This window comes from Pelophylax lessonae (genome assembly GCF_965119305.1).
Source record: "Pelophylax lessonae genome assembly, chromosome: 2".
NCBI lineage: Eukaryota > Metazoa > Chordata > Amphibia > Anura > Ranidae > Pelophylax > Pelophylax lessonae.
Genome location: NC_138769.1, coordinates 287,218,265 through 287,236,148, shown reverse-complemented (window position 1 = coordinate 287,236,148; position 17,884 = coordinate 287,218,265). Strand labels below are relative to the sequence as shown.

General features: G+C 45.0%; 1 protein-coding gene across 4 annotated transcripts in view; it reads left to right on the top strand.

The window, feature by feature from the left end:
* AHCYL1 (adenosylhomocysteinase like 1) overlaps positions 1 to 17,884 on the top strand; it is a 494,269-nt gene that overhangs the window by 136,487 nt on the left and 339,898 nt on the right. For all 4 annotated transcript variants that reach the window (XM_082247288.1, XM_082247287.1, XM_082247286.1 and 1 more), the window contains one exon: positions 3,641 to 3,738. In XM_082247288.1, coding sequence (XP_082103414.1) covers positions 3,641 to 3,738 — 98 coding nt within the window. The remainder of the gene's footprint in view (positions 1 to 3,640; positions 3,739 to 17,884) is intronic.

Genomic DNA, 17,884 nt, shown 5'->3' with positions numbered 1-17,884 from the left:
ACTGGATGGACTGATGTCTTTTTTCAACCTCACTAACTATGTAACTATGTACATCTTGGAAGATCCACCATCGTAAATGGTAAGGGTACATTTTGTGGTGTGAGTCGATTGGTGTTCACCCTCGTTCTTTTTTGGCTCGGATTTTGACCTTTCTTCTGCTGAAAACGAGGTTTTGAGCAGAAATTGGCCTTGAGTACCATCAAAGGCCAGGTGTCAGCCTTGGCGGTCTTCTTTCAGCGACCCCCGGGCCATGCACGTGCGTACCTTTGTTCAAGGGGTCTGCCATCTGAATCCACCGGTGCGGTCTCCCTTACCGCCGTGGGATCTGAACTTGTTGCTTTCAGTTCTCCAGAATCCTTACCGCCGTGGGATCTGAACTTGGTGCTTTCAGTTCTCCAGTAACCTCCCTTTGAGAATATTCAGGCGATTCCCTTGCTTACGCTGTCCCAGAAGGTGGCTTTTTTGGTGGCTATCACCTCTGCTCACAGGGTATCAGAACTGGCATTATCTTTTTTGAAAAAAAATAAAAATAAGCGTTATTTTATTAAGCCATGAAGTACTAAACAGCCAAATAGCATACAAGCATATCGTATCAAGATAGTATACATAAGAATATAAGCAGCACACAATAAAGATCATACAAATTACATAATACTGAAGTATTAAATCAAAATATAAAGGGGACATGAAGATCTCAATGTTTAGGCTTGATAGCATTTGTGACGGAACCAACCCACAGTGCGCTTGTATGATTCCGTCAGTATACCCCTTCCTCCGGTGTTGAATATAGATATCAGACATTCTAGCCGCCTATTGCAACCAAGAACTAGGCAGAACTCGTTTTCACTGCTAAATCTGGAACTTTTCATTGAACAAACTCACACATAATATATACCAAACCAAGTTAGGTGAGCCTGATTACATTATTATATGCAAATTAAATTGTATACATAAATATAATTAACCTGAGCTAATTAACTAGCCATCTGGACAGGAACAATACTGTAGGTGAATGGGAAGCCATGCTAACTAACTCAGCACTTAAACCAGCCAGGCTAAAACAAAGTACATTACACATTACCCTAAGTGTAAACACAGAGCATCTTATTAATCAAACAATAGCAGGAGACCCCCAGCAGCAGACTGTCTGGTTCCAACCTACATTAGCCTATGAGGCAAAGCTCATACAATGTTCCATCATTCTGATACAGTGGAATTAATGTATCATGGATTTCTTGAGGGATATTGTGGATAAAGAATATTGTCCCATTTAAAGTATTCCAAACCTTATTCTCAGTGTCCATTAAGTAGTTGTCCATCATTTTCTTGATCACCCTGTGCCCCTATTAGACACAGGGTGATTTGCACATATTAGGGACATGGGGAGCTTAGACAGGGATTTCCCAACCTCTCTAAGGTAAGCTGTTTTCCACGGGCCCTCCAACCAAATTGACTCCCATCACAGCATTAATGTAAAAAAAAAAAAAAACAAGAAAAGAAACCAGCACAAAACATAAGCTGGCAGCGTTATCTTGTCGTACCGTTTTCTTGGTGGTGCACAAAGATAAGGTGGTTCTTCGCCCATGTCCGTTGTTCCTTCCTAAGGTTGTCTCTGATTTCCATTTGAATGAAGACATTGTGTGGCCTTCCCTGTGTCCCAGGCCCAAACATCCTAAGGAGTTTGCATTGCATACCCTGGAGGTGGTTCGGGCAATTTGATTGTATCTGGCAGCTACGGAGTCTTTTCAGAGGTCAGACTCACTGTTTGTGATCACAGACAGGCCAAGAAAAGGGCTGTCCGCTTCTGTGACCATTTCCAGATGGATCAGACAGACGGAGACTCAGGCCTATTCGATCAGAGGTCAGGTTCCTCCTTTTCCTGTCACGGCGCACTCTACTCGGGTGCTTAGTGCTTCTTGGGCCTTCAGTCATTAGGATTCAGGGGCGCAGGTTTGCAAGGCGGCCACTTGGTTGTCAGTGCACAATTTCATTAAATTGTATAAAGTGGATGTGTTGGCATCTGTGGATGCTTCCTTTGGCTGTAAGGTTTTGCAGGCTGCTGTTTAGAGGGTCTGCTCCCTCTTTGGGTGTGTATTGTTCAGGTGGGCTCCAGTCATTTTTTGTTGAACTCCTGTTTACCTGGTTGGCTAGTCATAGCCTTAGGATTTTTTTTTGTTGTCCCACCCCTCATGTTTGACATTGCTTGGGGCCGTCCCTGTGGTTCTAAATAATGAAGAGCTGTGTCCGTCAATGAATGAAAGAGAAAAAAAGGGGTTTTGACTTACCGTAAAATCCATTTCTTTGAGTTCATTGATGGACACAGCACCCACCCCTCTATGGAGTTGTAATACTTCCGATACTGCTTGTTACTAAACTAAAGGTCTATAGGCGTAGCCAAGTGCTTTTTTCTGCCTAGTGTCCTACTCCTGTAGAGGGCAAAATGACCCTGTGGTTCTCAATAATGGAGAGCTGTGTCTGTGAATGAACTCACGAATGAATGAATGAATTTTACGGTAAGTCAAAAATCCCATTTTGTTGCAGCTGCCCCCAGATCCCCCCCCCTTTTTTTTTTATTACCTGAGCCCGATCTGATCCAGCGATGAGCATGAGCCCAGCGGCTCCAGCCGCTGTCTCTCTCCTCATTGTACAGATTGAAAGCAGCAGGAGCCATTCGCTCCCGCTGCTGTCAATCAAATCCAGTGACACGGCCGAGTTCCCCTGTCTTTGTCAATGTAGTGGGTCTTTGAAGTGCTTCCGCAGGAATGCCCCCATGGAAAGCGGCTTTCCGTGGGGGCACCCAATAAGAGGGAAGGTGCCAAGAGCACTAGCGGGGCACCCCAGAAGAGGAGGGACGGGGCTGCTCTGTGCAGAACTCTTGCACAGAGCAGGCAAGTATAACACGTTTGTTACTTTTATTTGAAAAAAAAAAAAGCTTTACAACCCCTTTAACTTTTGTAAGCAGTATTTCCTTCTGAGCAGATGCTGCTGTAGTGCTCTATTATACCTTTCTCAGTTTTAGTCCTGGTTCACACTTCTGCGATGCGGAAACGCTGCAAATATGCAGCGTGTTCCCGCATCGCATCCGCATCCCTGGCAGTTCACACTGCCATATGCGATACGCAGGGGGTGTCAATTAAAAGTTAACGACACCCCCAGTTGAGATCGCATATCGCAGTGTGATCTGCAAGTTCGCACAGAATCGGATCGCACTAGTGTGAACCACCATGCGATCCGATTCTTCTGCGGATAAAAAAAAGGGTCATGTGCGTGTTTAGTGCGATTGCAGTGCGAATTCAGCCATACAAACTCTATGGCTGAAATTTGCACCGCACAGAGATCCCATGTAATGTAGGAGCAGTGCGCTCCGAATTACATGCGATCTCTGTGATCGCAATAATGTAAACCGGCCCTTAGGGTCTGCAAAAATAATACACTGATTAGCTGATTCAGAGGAGGAAGAGCTTTGGAAAACCAAAGTCCAAAGTCTAGTTTTTGTTGTTCATTAAATCAGACATTTATCAAAACTTTGTGAACTGTATTGTAAAGGAAGCACCTTTTTAACAGTTGATGTTATTAATCTTGTTTGAGCAAACTATTTTTACAGTGATAATTTGTATTCCCTTTCTCTTCACCTTGGTAGGTGTTGCAGTCTTTGCATGGAAAGGGGAATCGGAAGATGATTTCTGGTGGTGTATTGATCGATGTGTGAATGGAAATAGTGATTGGCAGCCAAACATGGTATGTCCAAGTTAGTGGGTATTCTAAATATTCGTTAACCACAACAAAACGGTAAACCTTTTTTATACAAATAAGTAGTAAATACATTTAAGATTCTGTTTGTACAGTACTGTTGCCGTGTATATTTAGATTTCTAAGTATCTCTATGAAGTTGGACTTTTTTTTTTTTTTTCTAGGCGGTTGATTTATTTATAAGCTTTTGTAATAGTGTGAATGCAGTTAAACATTGGAACTGATTTACAAAAAACAACTGGAGCAACCTGGTTGTTGCCCATAGCAAATCATTTAGAATATGTGACAATATTTGTGGCAGTGATGAAACCTCACTGTGTTGGACATTTGCAGCAGTTTTAATATATTAGCCATACTGTGCCCTTCAGGTAGTTTTAATGACATCATTTAATTTAATTTTACTGCCACTGCAAGATAAAATGAGAGAAATGTCATAGAAAATTTAGCCTTGTCCTAGGTTTGAATAAAATCTAAACATTTTGCAGACTTCTGCTATCTCTATATATTTGGGGGACTCCGCAGGTCGCAGTGATCAGCGTTTTTAAAGGGACAGTACTCCTTTTTTTCTGTGCATTACTATGGAGTCCCAGGTGGTAATTTCACCCTCAGACCCCCTTAGTGCAACTACTGGACATTCAGGATCGCAGACGCTGGTCGCGATTTCAGCAGCATTGGAAAGCCTGGCGACCAAGGTTGATTTTGTAATGAAAAAGGTTACTAGCCGCAAACTGCCTTGACAATCATTGGTATGGTCCTCTGATTCAGAGACTAATATGGTCGATACGGACGCCCCCCTACCTGAGGGGTCGCTGTCCTCGCAATCGGATGGTGAAGAGGACCTGTCCTCAGCTGCAGCGCGGGAACGCACCTTGGTGGAAGCTCTGATTGTTTCAGTAAAGGAAACTTTAAAAATGCAGATGAGCCCACGCCAGCAGGGACACGGGTGTCTTTTGGCTCCCGAAAGACCCAAAAATCGAGCAGGGTTTTTTCTTGTCCCAAGAATTTTCATGCTATTGTTAATGACCAATGGCGGCATATCAAGCACGTGCCTAAGTGCTTAAAACACCGTTATCCCTTTGCAGAGACGGGTATCTAACTCTCCGCTTAAACTCCTGCCGAGGTTTCTTCACAGGGTGGCGGTGGAAGGAATTTTGGTCGTTCTGGTGGCCTCAGACTGGCCTCATTGGTCTTGGTACACAGACCTAATAAAAACGGTCGTCGATCCTCCATGGAGACTTCCTCAATGGGAGGATCTGGTGTCCCAGGAACCGATCTTCCATCCCACGTTACGGTCGCTGGTTTTAACGGCATGGCTGTTAAAGCGAGGTGTTGAGGGATAGAGGTCTTTCTGACTCGGTGATTCCTACACTTTTGAAGGCCAGGAAGTCGACTTCTAGGAAGATCTATGATCGTATGTGGAAATCGTACATTTCATTGTGTGAATCGCTGTACCCTCGCTTGGTCTCTATGGCTAGGGTTTTGGCCTTTTTGCAAAATGGGGTTGAGCAGCGGTTGGCTTTGAGCACTATCAAGGGACAGGTGTTCGCCCTGGCCATTTACTTCCAACGTCCATTGGCTACTAATGCCCTGATTCACACATTTATTTAGGGGGTGCGTTATCTTGCTCCCCCATGGAGATCCCCGTTGCCTCCCTGGGATCTCAGTCTAGTTCTGTCTGTTCTTCAAAAGCCTCCTTTTGAGAACATTATGGAAATTTCTCTGCTTTCTTTATCCACGAAGGTTGCCTTTCTAGTGGCAATTACTTCTGCCCACAGACTGTCTGAGTTGGCAGCTTTGTCCTGTTGTTCGCCTTATTTGGTGGTTCACAGGGATAAAGTGGTTCTCCGACCTGATCCGTCTTTTCTTCCTAAGGTGGTGTCGGATTTTGATCTCAATGAAGACATTGTGTTGCCTTCCCTATGTCCTAAGCCTAAGCATCCCAAGGAAATTGCCTTGCACTCTCTGGATGTGGTTCAGGTGATAAGGGTTTATCAGACTGAGTCTTTTAGAAAATCAGACTCTCTTTGTTCTTACTGAGGGACCTCTGAAAGGTTTGGCTGTGTCTGCTACCATATCCAGATGGATCAGGCTGATAGTTGTTCAGGCTTATTCACTGAAGGGTCAGGTTCCTCCTTTCCCTGTGAAGGCACATTCTACTAGAGCGCTAGAGAGTACCTCTTGGGCTTTTCGTCATCAGGCCTCCGTAGTGCAGGTTTATAAAGCAGCGACTTGGTCATCTGTGCACACTTTTATTAAATTCTACAAGGTAGATTTGTTGGCATCTTTGGATGCTTCCTTTGGCCGCAAGCTTTTGCAGGCTGCTGTTTCATAAAAGAAACATTTATTTCTCTTTTAGGGTTTTTTCCTTTCTTGAGCTAGCTCCTGTTGTTCCTGGTTGAGCTTTATGTTACCCAGTTGGCTAAGTTTAGCCTTTGGAGTTTACGTTTACTCTCTGTATGAAAAAAAAAGTGGTTGCTTGTTGGCGAACTAGCAAACACTCACCCAGTGCTCAAAACAATAATACCACAACTTTAAAATACTTGTAAAACAATTCAAATATACAGCAGCTGCTGTAAACATACAGACATATAGCAAAGTGTAATTAACATCCCAGTGTCCAAAAGAACACACTGGTATCAATGACTCCCAGCAGCGCTAATGCAGCTCTAAACGCATGGAGATCTTCCCCCAGTGGGGCCTGTGAGAAAAAAAAATGAGGCAAGTGTACTGAGCATACAATGTATCACACAACAATATGTCCATACACTAACATATTAGACCGTGCATAAAGTCTTTCAATATAACATTGGTGTTATTATCCTCATTTAGAGCGGCATTCAAAATGGTTCATAATTTCCTAGTGTTTAAATTCCTATTCCGTAGGTAGTGGGCACTCGCCAGATAATAATGGGAAACAGCACCTTAATTACACTTTGCTATACGTTTTCTGTCTGGTTGCGTTCTCCCGAACCCTTATGTGTAAACTGCTTTGGGACGTCCCAATGGATAAGAAGTATGAGAGCTGCGTCTGTCAATGGTCGATAGAGAAAACTGGATTTTACCGTAAAATCCTTTTCTCTTGAGTCCATTGACAGATGCAGCACCCACCCCTCTGTTTTGAGGATGGTTTGTGTCTTCTTTCACTGTTTGCGTGGGCGTGGTGAATTGATTTTTTCCTGCCTAGTACTACTCCTGCAGGAGGCAGCATAACCCAATGGATAAGAAGTATGAGAGCTCTCCATGGCCTTGAAGGCAATGAAGAGTGGGAAGGCCCGGGGCCCTGAGGGCTACTCCCTATATTACTATAAGTGCTTTGCTGACCTTCTCTCTCCACACTTCCTTTCCGCGTATAATGGGCCTGGTGATGGGGCGGTATTTCTGGCGGATTCGCTTAGAGCGCACATTACAGTAATCGCTAAGGAGGGAAAGGACCCCCTACTATGTACAAGTTACAGGCATATTTCACTCTTGAATATCGATTTAAAACTTTTTACCAAGATCTTGGCCTCTAGGCTGGCCCCTCTGCTCCCGCGACTGATACACGACGACCAAGTGGGTTTTATTGCTTCCCGAGAGGCCCGGGATAATACCACCAAAGCGATAGATCTCGTCCATTTCGCCTGCGCCCGCCATATCCCGACGCTGATTCTCTCGACGGACGGCGAAAAGGCGTCGACCGAGTAAATTTGGATTCCCTCTTTGCGACGATGGAACATATTGGGTTGGGAAGTCGTCTAATGTCATGGATCCGAGCTATTTACTCCGAGCCCTCAGCGAGGGTCAGAGTGAATGGCTCTCTCTCAGAACCCCGGGCTATCGCTAATGGAACTCGTCAGGGATGCCCCCTTTCCCCACTGATTTTTCTTCTAACCTTAGAAACCTTAGAACCTTTCCTACGCTCAGTGAGGGCCAATGTTGACGTAGCTGGCGTGTCGGTCTCTTCAACTGAATCCCCTAAAGTGGCGGCATACGCGGACGATCTCATCTTTTTTCTCACTAAACCTATCACCTCTCTCCCCAATCTTTTGAAGGAGTTTCGCGTCTACGAGTCCCTGTTGTTTTAAAAAAACAATCAAACGAAATCTGAAGCGGTGGCGGTGGCGCTGTCGCCCGCTCTCTCCACCCTTCTTAGGGCTGTTTTCTTTTTCAAATGGGGGTCGTCCCATATTCAATACTTGGGGATTTCTCTCCCGAATTGCCCAGATAAAATCTATGACTACAACTTTCCTCCTCTGTTAGCCCGCATAAAGAAAGATCTGGAGGGGTGGCGCAGTGGCAGGTTTTCTTGGTTTGGGCGCTGCAATATTATTAAAATGAATGTGATGCCTCGCCTCTTATATATGCTCCAGGCACTGCCCGTGGCCGTCCCGTCCTCTTTCCTCAAGAGGGTGAATCTACTGTTCAGTTTTTCTCTGGATTAGGGACCCCCCCCCCGCGTTTGGCCTTACGTATCCTTTGCATGCCTAAATTAAGTGGCGGCATGGCACTGCCAGACGCTGTACTTTACTATGAGGCATGTCACATGTCTTGCATTCTGGATTGGTACAGCCACGGTTCCCTGAAGCAGTGGGTTCGGTTGGAGTGACATTCTGTTGGATCTCCCCCTGAGTCATCTCTATGGAATCCTTCTCCCGTTCCCAGGGAGCTGTCCACTCATCCGACCGTTGGCCCCACTTTGGCTGTGGGCAGACGACTGTGTCACGGGGGCCAACTGGCTACTCTGCCCTCTCCCCTCTTCCAGGTGATCGACAACCCGGACTTCTTGCCGGGGGTCGATCAATTTGGCTTTCGCTCCCTGAAGGCCGCCGGGTGCCATCAGGCTCGCCACTTTGTGCGCGCTAGGGGATGGATCTCTAGATCTCTCTTGAACTCGAATGCTACTTTTAGGGCTTTGTCCTTCTGGCAAAAGGTTCAACTTACTCACTTTCTACAGTCTCTGCCTCCGGCACATTTGTTTACCAGACGTCTCACTTATTTTGAGGATCTATGGTCTGACCTCTCTCCGCTACGCCATACGATCTCCCTGGTCTATCCTGCTCTGGTCACACCTGAGGCACCCTTCAGACCCCCATACATTGCGCACTGGGAAAGAGATCTCAATCTGACTTTCACTGACTATCACGTCGAAAGACTGCTGTTTTTCGCATATAAGACCTCACTCTGTTCTCGATATCAGGAAGTGGGCTATAAATGCTTGACTCGATGGCACTACACCCCGACTAAACTTCATTGGATGTTCCCGGCTTGTCCTAACACCTGTTGGAGATGCAGAGAGGAGATAGGTTTCTACCTGCATGTTTTTTGGACCTGCGACAGGCTACGGCCCTTTTGGACATCGGTGCTTCGCATCGCTCACAAATTCACTGACCACACCCTTACGCTGGACCCGGCCCTCTTCCTTCTCCACCATCACGAGTTCCCAAGGGTGTCTTATCGGAAATCAATACCACCGCTCTGTTTACAGTGGCGAAGAGCTGCATCCACCCTCTTTGGAAACAGACTCAGCCCCCTACAGTTGCTATGTGGCTACGAAAAGTGGCCTGCCTCAATGAAATTGAAGACCTGGTTGCGAATGAGCACGGTACCAGAGATAAATTTCTGAAGCGCTGGTACTACTGGCATGAATTCACATTAATGGCGGTATTCAAGGATTTAATAGCCTGAATGCGGCTGTGGCGCGGGCGGGGGCACCCCCCTCCACTCTCCTCCCCCTTATTGCCTCCCTTCTACTCCCTCCTTTCTTCTTTTCAACTCCCCTTTCCCTCTACCTCTACTATTCCCACTCTCCTCTGTCTCTGGATTTAGGAGACTGGGATCTCTTTCTTTGCTATCTCTCTCACACTTTAGCTTATCCCTTGGGCATGTTTCTTGCTCCCCCTCATAAGGGGATTACGTATGTTGGTTCTCTCAGTGGCCACTGCGGTACCTCTTGACTGCCTGGGTATTTGCCCAACGCACCTGTGGCCTGTGATAGATGCCGGTGGGTCCTGGGAATTCCCTAGCATTATCTTTTAAACCCATTATTGGTTTCCTAATATATATTGTACCTATCACTGCGGTAAGCTCTCTAATTATTTGTCTTAAAGCGGAATTCCGGGCACAGAAACATTTTTTCAGTGAACATACCCCCGGGACAGTCAGGGCTAGTACATTCCACAATGGCTAGCCTCTGATCTGTCCCGGTTCGCACTTACCTGCAAGAAGAAATACTCACTTATAAAATTTCTTCCACAGCGTTTCCATCTCTGTTGTGGGCAGCTGAAGCCAGCGCGATCCTCTTCTGCGTCCTCTTCCGTGTCTTCTTCTCCCAGAATGCGCCTTCACCGGCCCCTCTCGTCACTTCTGGCGCGGCGCCGCATTCCTACACAGCTTCTGGGCATGCCCAGAAGCTGTTTAGCAGGGAATGCGGCATCGCACCGGAAGTGACGAGCGGGGCCGGTGAAGGCGCATTGATTCCTGGGAGCGATGACGTTCAGCTCCCAGGAATCATTGCAAGCCGGAAGAGACGGCGCGGGCCGAGGCCGCAGAGGGAGGAAGTGACGAAAGGTGAGTATTTCTTTCTACAATTACAAGGTAAGTAAAAAAAAAAATAATCCTAACTATCCAAATCCTTTTCAGGTGAAGCAAAGCAAGCGGATGGGCACAAAATCGATTAGGTCGATTTTGTGCCCGGAACTCCGCTTTAAGATATCTCCAGATGTTCAATCCCAAGCTATTGCTAACTCATTGAATATTTGTTTACACTTTGATATTGGACCGTTGTCTATGTATTTTTTTTTTTCAATCTCTGTATCTTTCTTGATGTTCTGTTATATGCCTTACATGCCTTTATGTTTCACTCAATAAATGAATTTACAATAAAAAAAAAGTATGAGAGCTGCGTCTGTCAATAGACTCAAGAGAAAAGGATTTTACCGTAAGTTCTTACAAAAATCCAGTTTTTCTGAAAATGCAATGCAATATGGCTATCTGGGGATGTTCTGTACACAACGTCCCCCAGAAACATAATTTCCTGCTTGTGTGATTGGCTCACCAATTTTCCTAGAGATCTGCACTAAGATACAGGCCAGATTTCAGGCATCCCCTACAGCAAAAATGTAATTTTCTCTTTCGTTCATTGACGGACACAGCTTCATATCTTCTTTGACCGATAGGTTATGCTGCTCTCCTTAGGAGTAGAACACTGGGCTGCTCTCCTTAGGAGTAGTACACTAGGCATAGAAGTTAACAAAGCAAGAAGTTAACAAAGCTTGACTACGCCTATAGGGCAGTCCCAGGGGGTATACTCCCACTTCCTGCTATAGGATCTCAGTTTTTTTCTGCCTAGTCAGGAGTAAGGACCTAGCTCCTTGCTGGGATCTCTGGTCCCGGCATTTTTCCTTTTTTAAAGTGAATTTTTTTCCTTTTGTTCTTTTTTCTACAATCAAGTCTGCTCCTGTGAGAACTTCAATCAATTGCCAGATCCTAGATCCTTGCGGTTTCCCCAGTCTGGCCAGCTTTGCGCTAGGTCGGCCACGATATAGCCCCACCGGACGGGGGCTGGCCAGCGAGTGAAACACCTTGCGAGGATGCATGCAAACTGGTCGCGCCTGAGTCGCAGCGTACCTCTGGCCCGCAGCACCCCCCATTCCAAGATGGGGAGGTGATCTGCCTGCAGTGGTGCCCGCCCAGTTCCAAAGGTATGGTGAGTAGTGCTCCCCTCTTCTTCTGGAAAATTTGGGGTGGACGTGGGTCCCTCCCAGGTTGGGTAGGCCCCCCATAGGTCCTTCCTACCCAGACGCAACCCCCCCCCTCACTAGCGGGGTACACCTTTTCTAGCACCCCTCACCCCCCCTTCCCCCTACTCCCTTCTAGGGATAAAGGGAAATGTTACTTTTATACTATTGAAATTTTCTTCATGTGGTGTGGGTGAGCTGTGGCTGGAGGGGGGAAGCGCTGACTTGCTGTTTGTGGGTTTTGTGTCCTGGAGGGGGAGGATCCCTGTATAGGCCCCCCTTGCTGCTGTGGGTTTCTTAAAGGGCCGGCGGCATGGCGTCGCCAGGTGACTGCATGCAGAGGATCGTCGGCCATGTTTTCGGTGGCGCCTATAGTGTATAATGACGGCCATTTTCTTGTAGGCTGAACAGAGTGGTGCTCGGCAGGGGGCCTCTAGTGTCAGCTTGACCGTTTCCTCTTCCTCTGGATTGGCGTGCTGCAGGCTGTTGGCGCTTCACTATCTCTCTCTCCTGAGTCGTTTGGTAGTGAGTCGTGGGGCGGTATATCGCCCTGTTTTCTGCTATTACAGAGCTGCTGGGACCTGTAGTGCCACCGGAGACTGCAGTGGGGGTTTTTTTTCTTACAGCGTATTTTATAATTTCACATTATTTTTGCTGACTGTCCCCAGGGTGTCATGTAGCCCCTAGAACACGTGCCACCACCTGACCCGCTCGCAGAAGCTGTGGGACCCTCTGGGTGTCAAAAGTGGACATGGTTCTCCAAAAGAGACCTTTTAAAAAGCGCCCTCCGCCTTCACCTGCCTCCTCTGTTTCCTCAGATTCTGAGGCTGATTTAGCCGCAAACGCGAGTCACCCCACGGGGCCGACCTCCACACACTTTGAGTTTCTTGACAGTGAGGATGATTTCTCTTCCACTACATCGCCACAAGAAAAGGCGCTTGTGGAGGCACTGATTGTATCAGTGCTGGAAACTTTAGAATTGGAGTAAACAGCTAATGCTGTGTCATGACTAAGGTGTTCCCCTTTCGCGCCTATTTTGACGAGATTGTCGCTAGTCAGTGGGGGTCCCCAAAACGCATGGTTGGGATACCTAGGCATTTCGCTAGGAGGTATCCTTTTGAGGAGTCCCTCTTAACGAAACTGAAAGTGCCACCGGTGGTAGACTCTCAGGTTTCAAGATTAAATAAAGATGAAATAAAGTCACGTTGCTACCAGTGGAGGACGTCCTTTAAAAGCCCTGTGAATAGGAAGGCTGAATACCTGGTCCACCATCTTTTTACTGTAACTGGTTCAATCTTGAGGCCAGTGTTTGCAACAACCTTGGTCTCCCAGACCTTGACAGAAGGGGCTAAGCTTTTACGCAAGGATTTGGAATGGGGTCAGCATCCTCCTCAACTGGCTGAGCTGGTGGACCTGTTGATACAGGGGTTACTGTATATCTGTGATGCCACTCTGGACGCGGCGCCATTAGCGTGCAGGGTGTCGGTGACAGAGGTGACTCTGCACCGCATGATCTGGTTGAAATGCTGGTCTGCGGACCAGGCCTCCAAAAAGGTGCTGATGGATCTCCCCTTCGTGGTGGACCGCTTGTTTGGAGCTTCTATGGAAGGGATCATAAAAGGTCTCACGGGAGACAAGAGCACCCTGCTTCCGCAGGTTACAAAAGCAGAGTCTCACCGCAAATGTGGTCCTTTCTTCTCGGCCCACAAGCAGCATTTTCGTCCCGCAGGGTCGCAAGACAAGGGTTCCAAATCCTCCCGTACCTTCTCGGGAGGTTCCAAGAGACCCTGGGTTGGTAAGTCTAAGGCAGAATCCACTGGCCCCGTGAACAGGCCCTCCTTTGCCTGAAGGGTCGTCCTCACCCGTATTTGGGGTGGGGGGGGGCGTCTTCGCTTCTTTCTTGACCCGTGGACCACTTTCGTTCAAGACAAATGGGTCCACGAGTTGATCCGGTACAGTTAAGAGATCGAGTTTTGTGGGATTGTTTGGTGCTTCAGACAAAGGGGGGTTGGGACTTTGTGGGTAAGTGAGGTTATATACAATTGTGTAGATAAAAAATTTATTTATTTTGAAAAGAAATTGACTTAAAATATACATTCATTAGTGTTGGGTCATAGACCCAAGGTGAGTAATTTAATAAAGTTTTTGAAAAGTTTTGTGACATTTGTGGTATGGTGACTTATTGGGATATGTTTCTCTGTTCTTTCATGCCTTGTGGGCTTGGAATGTGAGCAGAGAAATTCCCAGTGCGTGTCTTACGCGTTTCGGCTCTATTACGGCCTTTATCAAGGATTTATATCACCATATCAAACTGATATATGAACAACTATCCCCCCTTAAACCCATACCACTATATAGTGAACAGGAGAAGAAATGAAAGGAACATCCGGAGGAACACAGCAGAGAAATCTTAAGAAAAAAAGAACGCAAATATTGGAGAGACAAGAATTCTTTTAGTCAAAGCCGAGCCTACAAATGGTCAAATAACAGACAGACAAGAGGTAAAATGCAATATAGCACAAAACCAACGAGAAATGCAGGAAATTATAACTCATCGGACTCATCATCTTATGCCTCCGGATCCAAGCAGAATAAGGGAAGAAGGAAGGGTCCACATAAACCATCACAATACGAACAACAAATGGAAATAGAAGGAAGAGAAGATGAAACCCTCAACGAAAGAGGGGAACATACCACATCTGAACAGGACACACAAGGTGAAGGGGGAACCAACCCACCTTTGAAACATCATCAGATCTTTACAAAATCTCAAAGGACCAAAGAAGAGGACCCCAAACAGGAAAGGGGTTTTTTAGGGAAGCAAACTACAAACGAAAACATCACAACCCACGAAACATCAAGAGATCAGACAAGAAGCAAACAAGGATTAACAATCATTAATCTCTCCTCATACACTCTTACTAAAGATCAATCAGAAGTACTGACACTAGGACTTTCCTTCTGCCCTAACAAAACCATGGATAGATTTGAAGTAATTAAGGATATCGACCTTTTTGCAAGAAATCTACAACTTAAAGTTATGTACAATAAAAACACAGCTAATGATGAACCACCCACAACACTTACGGCAGCAGAATTCAGAGCCATAAGAGATCTGAATCTCCTACTACAAGAAGGGGGCTTAGATGACTGGACAGAGTCACCAAACCAAACGGACAGTGAGGAAGATGAGGAAGAAGAAGACAAAAACAAAAAACAAAAAAATTCAGACTTCAAAAAGTAATACCACATATTCCCCTCACTCAACCTCAATCCAGCCATCGCTCTATTTGTAAGAGAAACAACTAAAGATATTGAAAAATTATGTGAGGAGAAAAAAAAATACAAAATCTAACAAAAAAACAAAAACAAGCTTTAAAAGACCTACAAAACAACGAAAAAATCACGATAAAACCATCAGACAAAGGAGGCGATATTGTCCTGATGGACAACAAAAAATATAAACAGATGTGTCTCCAAATCCTAAATAACCAAAAATGTTACAAAAAAATCTCACCAGTCATGATAGAATCCTACAAAGAGGATTTCTATCAAAAGAGTGATAGAGCACTCAATGAGGGAATATTATCACAAACCCTATGGAACTTCATGCGGACCAAGCACCCAAGAACACCGACATTCTATGCACTACCAAAAGTTCACAAGGACACCGTAAACCCACCAGGTAGACCGATCATTTTGGGAAACAGTAACATCACAGAAACCACGAGCCGAGTTATCGACGCATACTTGAGGCCTCATGTTACAAATCTGACATCGTACACAAAGGACACTGTACATCTTCTACAAATACTGGACAGCATGGTTATACCAGATGATGCATTTCTAATAACAGTGGATGTTGAATCACTGTATAACAACATCCCACATGCAAAAGGCCTGGAAACTATTAAGCATACACTGAGCCAACAGAGCCAACACAACAAGAAATTCAATGACTTTATCATACTTATGCTAGACGTTATCCTAAATCAGAATTTCTTTACCTTTGATGGCTCATACTATCTGTAAACATGTGGTGTAGCCATGGGTACCAGTTGTGCACCTTCATATGCCAACATATATTTAGGAGCTTGGGAGCAAGAATTTCTAGCGAAAGAAGAAAATAACATATATACAAATAACATCCTGCTATGGCAACGCTATATTGATGATATCCTCATTATATGGAATTGACCGAAAGAACTAATCAAGGACTGTTTGAAAACAATGAATAAGAATCAATACAATATGTTTTTCACATTAAATTACAGCAAAACTAAAATTTCATTCCTTGATACATGGATAAACAAAGACAATGACTGTAACATCAAAACAACTCTGTACAGGAAAGAAACAGCGGGAAACACGATACTTCATGCATCAAGTTTTCACCCGACCCCTCTAGAAAAAGCCATCCCATACAGCCAATATCTCCAGCTCAAGAGAAACTGCACGAATGAGGAAGATTTCCAAAACAAAGCAGACCAACTTACAGAAAGACTCTCACAAAGAGGCTATACAAAAACCTCTCTGAGAAAAGCTTTTAATAAAGTATAAAAGAGGGACAGACAGGAAATTCTATTTAAAACAAATAAAGACGCCGAAACCTCTAAAGAGCAAGAAAAAACAACACGGATAATTATGAGCTACACCAATGAACAGCCAAAGGATTAAAAACATCCTTAAAAAACACTGGCCCATTTTAAAAGAAGACCCCAGCATTAAAGATCACATACCTGATCACCCACCCGTCACATACCGAAAAGCAGGCTCCATCAAACAAGAACTAGTATGCAGTGAGTTCAAGGAAGGGACAAGAAAAGATCTGTGTAAAGATAAGGGCACCTTCCCTTGTGGAAGTTGTGCACAATGCGACGTCATTCGGAAGTGTACAATCACAATACTCCCCAATGGAGAAAGATTTAAACCAAACATTTCGTAAACTGTAGAACAAGAGGGATAGTGTATTTGATGAGATGTGAGTGCGGAGCCTTCTACGTGGGCAAAGCCAAACAAGAACTGGGAAAAAGAACTTATAAACCTGTTCACAGCATGCAAATAGGTAACTTCTACCTACCCCTAGGAAGACATGTGGCCTACAACCACAGTTACAAAATGCTAAAAATTACCTTTATGGCACTGGAAAGGATCCATATCCCACACAGGGGAGGGGATTGGAATAAAAGACTTTTACAACTAGAAATGCGCTGGATAAAACGCTTAAGAGCAACCATCCCTCCTGGACTTAACGAAACAGAAAGTTTCCGTCCATTTCTAGAGGGCTTCTCATCAGGAAAAACTGACTGAGAATATATGTTTCTCAAAATGACAAAATGTCATCCATTCACAAAAAACCTTGAAATAGAGCAAAGGAGGTAAAAAAAAGTCTCAAATCAGATAAGAAATAAGAAACCCCTAATAGCGACCAAGAGGAAACAAAATAAATCTACCAAACTACATATTGGACAAAAATACCCAGCCAGGAACTATCAAACTACATTGAAGAAATCCTTTTATTTTTTATTTTATTTTCTATATTATTTTCACTTTGAAAACCTAAAAATGGATAAACAACTCCCCCCTCCCCATACAAACAGTCCTTAATCATCAAAAACCAACTAAAAAAGAATGCTGTATCTTTCATCCAATCACCCAAACTCTTGCTCTAAAGCTATATGTCCCCCTCGTTCACTAAACAAACATCATATTGGAGAATCAGCCCCCAATAACATCCAAGGGCCCCTCCAGTTAAGGGGGGCTTAACTTCCCCCTTAAAAAACGAATTACACCTACATAGAGGATTGCCCATATAAACCTACCTTGTACTGAAATACAAATAGTCCCCACTCAAAATAGATAGCTCCAATTTTTACATCTTTACATTCTGATGTATTTGTTCTTCTTCCTTAAATATGTACTTTTACTGCTGTTAAAACACAATTATATATTTTCTGCAAAACTGTGAATAAACTTGTCTTGATATTATTTGTACATATTTTTTTTCAGTCATCTTTATTTGTTGAAAAATATATTTTGTAATTGCCGCCGCCATGCTTCAGATCCTATGTCTCTACTTTGCACCCGGCACGGAAAGCCCCCTTCTTGAATAGGGGCTTCTATGAGCCACTAGGGGTACTACCATCCAAACCCAGATTTGGTCCCCCCTCGGGGACATCTGCTCCAAATTCTCTGTGTCCGTAGCCAATAAGTACGTGCTGACGGCCTCCCGATGCGCACGTAGCCTTGCGGCGCATGCGCGGTAGGGATTTAGCCACGTGATGGGCGTCATGTCCAATTACGTGCGGCGCCCTGTGCGAGGGAGAAGGAAGGACACAGGAAGCGCTGCCCAGGAACCTACCAGGAGACCCTTTTCCAGTGAACTTAACTGTGAGTTAAACAGTGGATCGTATCCACTT